Source organism: Gastrolobium bilobum, unplaced genomic scaffold (genome assembly GCF_033153095.1).
Source record: "Gastrolobium bilobum isolate Gb01-03AN ecotype WA unplaced genomic scaffold, APGP_CSIRO_Gbil_v1 utg15895, whole genome shotgun sequence".
Lineage (NCBI taxonomy): Eukaryota > Viridiplantae > Streptophyta > Magnoliopsida > Fabales > Fabaceae > Gastrolobium > Gastrolobium bilobum.
In genome coordinates this window covers 61,844-67,843 of record NW_026899635.1, presented here as the reverse complement: position 1 = coordinate 67,843, position 6,000 = coordinate 61,844, and the positions used below count along the sequence as shown (strand labels likewise).

Below are 6,000 nucleotides of genomic sequence, written 5' to 3'. Positions count from 1 at the left end.
ATTGTAGTTCATTATTTTTAGAGCCCTTATACCCATAGATGCTCGTGTTAGGAATTCAGCCTCACTCCTATTTATCTTACATTCTCCTTTCGAGCGTTCATGCGCACACTTATTATATCTGGGATTATAACGTGGTACCCATTTTTCTTGTATTTTCAAGTTAGGAAGCACCCGCTTTTTTTTCTTTTTTCTTTTTTCTTTTCATTTTCAACCTGGGATAACAATCTTGCACTTGTTAATATTTCATTGTAAGCCGAGAATTCAGTCTCGCACTTGTTTATTTCATGTTCAAGTCGGGAATTCAACATAACACTTGTTTTCCTCCAAGCTCGAGCCAATTTCCCGAATGGTCAGAAGATTTTCGGGATTGGAATAGAGAAATGTATGTTAAATGCACCTATAATGGCGTTCAATTATCCGAAACAGAATTTCCAAAAAAATGGCTAACAGATGGTATTCAGATAAAGATCTTATTCCCTTTTCGTCTTAAACCTTGGCATCGATCCAATCTAGAATCCTCGGAAAAGGAAAAAAAAAATCCAATGAAAAAAAAAAACTTTTGTTTTTTAACAATTTGGGGGGGGGAAGTAGAATTGCCTTTTTCTGGTTATCCCCGAGATCGGCTTTCATTTTTTTATCCTATTTTAAAAGAACTCAAAAGAAAGACGAAAAATTTGAAAAATGATTTTTTTCTAGTTTTAAATGAAAGAACTAAATTATTTTTAAATGTCTCAAAAGCAATAACAAAATGGATGATAAAAAATATTTGCAAAAGTATTCTAGTTATAAATGAAAAAAGAAAACAACTCCTGAATTACTTATTTATACTTAAATTCAAAAAAAAAAAGGAATCGATTGAAAGCAAAAAAGATTCTACAATCACTAAGAATAATCCACTTATTTACGAATCACCCATGCCAATTCAATCCATTCATTGGACAAATTGTTCATTGACAGAAAAAAAAATAAAAGATCTGAATGTTAAAACAAAGACAATCATAAAGCAAATAGGAAAAATAACAAAAGAAAAGAAAGGGGAATTAAAAATTTCAGAGATCAATATAAATTCGAAGAAAACAACTTTTGGTATCAAAAGATTAGAATTGGAAAAAAATCTTTTGCATATATTACAAAGAATAAATCATCGGTTAACCCGAAAATCATACTCATTTTTCAAATTTTTTGTAGAAAGGGTATACATAGATATCTTTGTATGTATAATTAGTATTCCTAGGATCAATGTACAACTTTTTTCTAAATCAACAAAAGAAATTCTAAATAAATCCATTTACAATAATGAATCAAATACAGAAAGAACTGATAAAACAAATCAAAATATAATTGACTTTCTTTCGATTATACACAAATCTTATAATACTAGGAGTACGAATTCACAGAATTCTTGTGACGTATCCTCTTTGTCCCAGGCCTATGTATTTTATAAATTATCACAAACCAAAATTCTTAATGTATATAAGTGTAAGTTAAGATCTGTTTTTGAATATCATGGAAAATCTTTTTTTCTTAAGAATGAAATAAGGGATTCTTTTTTTGGAGCACGGGGAATATTTCATTCCAAATTAAGACATAAAAACCCTCCCGATTCTGTAATCAATCAATGGGTAAATTGGTTAATAGGTAATTATCAATATGATTTATCTCATATCAGGTGGTCCAGATTAGTAACACAAAAATGGAGAGGTAAAATCAATGAAAATAATATGGCTCAAAAGAAATATTTCGCTAAATTTGATTCATATGAAAAAACTCGACCAATTCTTTACAAAAAACAACAAGTAGACTCATTACCATTAAACAAAAAAAATGGATATGATTTTTTATCCTATAAATCTATTAATTATGCAGATAAGAAAGACTCATATATTTCTGGATACAGATCAACATTCCAAACAAATAAAAAGCAAGCATTTTCTTATAATTACAATACACATAAACAAAAGTTATTTGATACAATGGGTAATATCTCTATCAAGAATTATATAGAGGAATATGCTATTATAGAGATGGAAAAAAATATGACTAGAAAGTCTTTTGATTGGATGGAAATGAATGTAGAAATACTAAATCGTTCTAGATCGAATATGGAATTTTGTTTCTTTTCAAAATTTTTTATATTTTTGAATGCATATTTGAGAAACCCGTGGATCATACCAATTAAAATACTTTTTTTCCATTGTAATGAAAATACGAATGTAATTGAAAAAAAAAAAATGAATGGAAAGAAAAATAAAATAGACATTTTTAGACCTTCGAAAAAAAAAAAATCTCTTTCTTTTGAGTCTGTAACTCGAAACCGATCAAAAGCGGAAGACGAGGGTAGGATAGATATTGAATCACCCCTCTCAAACCAAGAAACAGATATTGAAGAATATTATGTGACGTCGAACGGGAAAGGGGAGAAGGGTACAAAGAAAAAGAGATACAAGAATAAGAAGGAGGCAGAACTTAATTTCTTACTAAGAAAGTATTTGGGTTTTCATTTAAAGTGGGGGGGTTCGTTAACTCAAAGAATATTGAATAATGTCAAAATATATTGTCTCATAATTAGATTGATAAGTTTAAAAGAAATTGCTATAGCCTCTATTCAAAGGGGAGATTTAAGCCTAGATATTATGGTGATTCAGAGTCATAAAGATTTGACTCTGAAAGGGTTAAAGAAAACTAAAGACTTGATGAAAAAGAGAATATTGATTATCGAACCAGTGCGTCTGTCTAGAAAAAACAACGAACAATTTTTTATGTATCAAACCACAGGCTTTTCCTTAATTAATAAGAGTAAGGACCAAATTCATGAAAGATATTCAGAAAAAGGTCGTGTTGATAAGAAGAATTGTGAGAAATACATTCGAAGAACAAGAGATCAAAAGATAACGGAAAATAAAGAAAAAAATACGTATGATTTGTTTGTTCCTGAAAATATTTTATCCACCAGGCGTCGTAGAGAATTTAGAATTCTAATTTGTTTCAATACTAGGAATCTAAATAATACACATAGAAACATAATATTTTACAACGAGAATAAAGTCAACAATTTCTGTCAAGTTTTGATTAAAAATAAAGATCTTGATAGATATAAAAAAAAACTAATGAATTTAAAATTGTTTCTTTGGCCAAATTCTCGATTAGAAGATTTAGCTTGTATAAATCGCTATTGGTTTGATACGCATAATGGAAGTCGTTTCAGTATAGTAAAGATATGTATGTATCCGCGATTTAAAATTCGGAAATCTATTACATTTTCTGTTATTTACCGTAACATATATAACATATATGATTATGATATATGAACAAAAATGGATACCTACATAAATGCGCGCGCATTATTTCTATTCTCAAGCATTGATCCTAATTCAATACTAGATCCATTCGATCAAAAATGAATTAACAAAATCGTCTTTTTTTTTAGCATCTAATTTTTGATTTTATGAATCTATATAAATATAATTTTTATATCTATTTGATAATTTTTATATCTATTTAAATTGATTCATAATCAAATTTAATAATCCATTTTTTTTTGAAAAAATGGATTATTAAATGAATATTCTTTTTGATACAAAATTCAAAATTAGTGTCATTACCCTTACTGATCAATAAAAATATCTATAAAAAAGACGGGCCTTATATGATACAAAACTCGTTTATACCGCTAACTTCAAAAAAAAAAAGAGAAGAAGACCCGGGATCGGTTGAATTTCAAGTATTTCATTTCACAAATAGGATACGGAAACTTACTTCACATTTTGAATTGCACAAAAAAGACTATTTATCTCAAAGAGGTTTACGTCAAATTCTGGGAAAACGACAACGATTACTGTCTTATTTGTCAAAGAAAAATGGAATACGTTATAAAAAATTAATAACTCAGTTAAATATTCGGGAATCCAAAATTAATTAATTTGAATTTGAAAAATCATTTTGAATTATTCGATTTATTAGATCTTGTAGATCTTGAATTTTGATGAATTTTTATTTTTAGCGATTCCTGTAAGAATGAATCGAGGAAAAACCTATGAATGTCCCAACTACAAGAAAAGACCTCATGATAGTCAATATGGGACCTCATCACCCATCAATGCATGGTGTTCTTAGACTTATTGTTACTCTGGATGGTGAGGATGTTATTGATTGTGAACCAATATTGGGTTATTTACACAGAGGGATGGAAAAAATTGCGGAAAACCGAACAATTATACAATATCTGCCTTATGTAACACGTTGGGATTATTTAGCAACTATGTTCACAGAAGCAATAACTGTAAACGGACCGGAACAGTTGGGAAATATTCAAGTACCTAAAAGAGCCAGCTATATCCGAGTAATTCTGTTGGAGTTGAGTCGTATAGCTTCTCATCTACTATGGTTGGGACCCTTTATGGCGGATATTGGTGCACAAACCCCTTTCTTCTATATTTTCAGAGAAAGGGAGTTAATATATGATCTATTCGAAGCTGCCACAGGTATGAGAATGATGCATAATTTTTTTCGTATCGGAGGGGTGGCAGCGGATCTACCTCATGGTTGGATAGATAAATGTTTTGATTTCTGTGATTATTTTTTAACAGGTATTGTTGAATATCAAAAACTTATTTCACGAAATCCTATCTTTCTAGAACGGGTTGAAGGGGTAGGCATTATTACCGGAGATGAGGTAATAAATTGGGGTTTATCAGGACCGATGCTTCGGTCTTCCGGAATACACTGGGATCTTCGTAAAGTTGATAATTATGAGTGTTACGAGGAATTTGATTGGGAAGTTCAATGGCAAAAGAAGGAGATTCATTAGCTCGTTATTTAGTTCGAATTGGTGAAATGATGGAATCCATAAAAATGATTCAACAGGCTTTGGAAGGAATTCCTGGCGGGCCATATGAAAATTTAGAAATCCGATGCTTTGATAGAGAAAGGAAATCAGAATGGAATGATTTTGAATATCGATTCATTAGTAAAAAACCGTCTCCTACTTTTGAATTGTCAAAACAAGAACTTTATGTAAGAGTTGAGTCCCCGAAGGGGGAATTGGGAATTTTTCTAATAGGGGATCAGAATGGTTTTCCTTGGAGATGGAAAATTCGCCCACCAGGTTTTATCAATTTGCAAATTCTTCCGCAATTAGTTAAAAGAATGAAATTGGCTGATATTATGACAATACTAGGTAGCATAGATATCATTATGGGAGAAGTTGATCGTTGAAATGATAATTGATACATCAGAAATACAAGATATCGATTCTTTTTCCAGAGTGGCGTATTTAAAGGAGGTCTGTGGAATTCTGTGGGTATTTGCCCCCATTTTTCTTCTTGTATTGGGAATCACAATAAGTGTACTAGCAATTGTATGGTTAGAAAGAGAAATATCTGCAGGTATACAACAGCGTATTGGACCTGAATACGCCGGCCCTTTTGGAGTTCTTCAAGCTCTAGCAGACGGAACAAAACTGCTTTTCAAAGAGAATATCATTCCATCAAGAGGGGATATTCGTTTATTTAGTATTGGACCGTCCATATCAGTCATATCAATTCTAATAAGTTATTCAGTAATTCCTTGGGGGTATAATTTTATTGTATCTGATCTCAATATAGGTGTTTTTTTATGGATTGCTATTTCGAGTATTGCTCCCATTGGACTTCTTATGTCAGGATATGGGTCAAATAATAAATATTCCTTTTTGGGGGGTCTGCGAGCTGCTGCTCAATCAATTAGTTATGAAATACCATTAACTCTATGTGTGTTATCAATATCTCTACGTGCGATTCGTTGATACATAAACTATTTGATACTATTGCCATACTCCTCGCTTTTTAGTGTCGCACTGAGTTGTTGTTACTCCAATTTGCCCAACAAATTTCTGAGCTAGATCGCATGACATACACACCAAGATGCTGCCACATATTCAGCTTCACATGTCGAGAGCGTCACGATCGATTGCTTCTTTGAAAGCCAAGTAAATACCGTGTCACCCATAAAAAAAAACACATA

At 31.2% G+C, this 6,000-nt stretch overlaps 2 protein-coding genes and 1 pseudogene across 2 annotated transcripts; all 3 read left to right on the top strand.

The window, feature by feature from the left end:
* Positions 1 to 341: 341 nt before the first annotated feature.
* Positions 342 to 3,607, top strand: LOC133292124 (protein TIC 214-like). The gene has a single exon (XM_061490500.1). It carries the CDS (start codon positions 381 to 383, stop codon positions 3,306 to 3,308), a length of 2,928 nt encoding a protein of 975 aa, XP_061346484.1. The 5' UTR covers positions 342 to 380; the 3' UTR covers positions 3,309 to 3,607.
* A 282-nt stretch (positions 3,608 to 3,889) lies between these two features.
* On the top strand, positions 3,890 to 5,214 carry LOC133292125 (NAD(P)H-quinone oxidoreductase subunit H, chloroplastic-like; annotated as a pseudogene).
* Position 5,215: 1 nt separating this feature from the next.
* On the top strand, positions 5,216 to 5,782 carry LOC133292126 (NAD(P)H-quinone oxidoreductase subunit 1, chloroplastic-like). The gene has a single exon (XM_061490501.1). The coding sequence runs from the start codon at positions 5,216 to 5,218 to the stop codon at positions 5,780 to 5,782; it is 567 nt and encodes a 188-aa protein (XP_061346485.1).
* The last annotated feature ends 218 nt before the right edge of the window (positions 5,783 to 6,000 follow it).

Bases quoted from the DNA above. Each gene is read 5' to 3' on its own strand.
- LOC133292124 (XM_061490500.1), top strand. From the start codon at position 381: ATGTATGTTAAATGCACCTATAATGGCGTTCAATTATCCGAAACAGAA.
- LOC133292126 (XM_061490501.1), top strand. From the start codon at position 5,216: ATGATAATTGATACATCAGAAATACAAGATATCGATTCTTTTTCCAGA.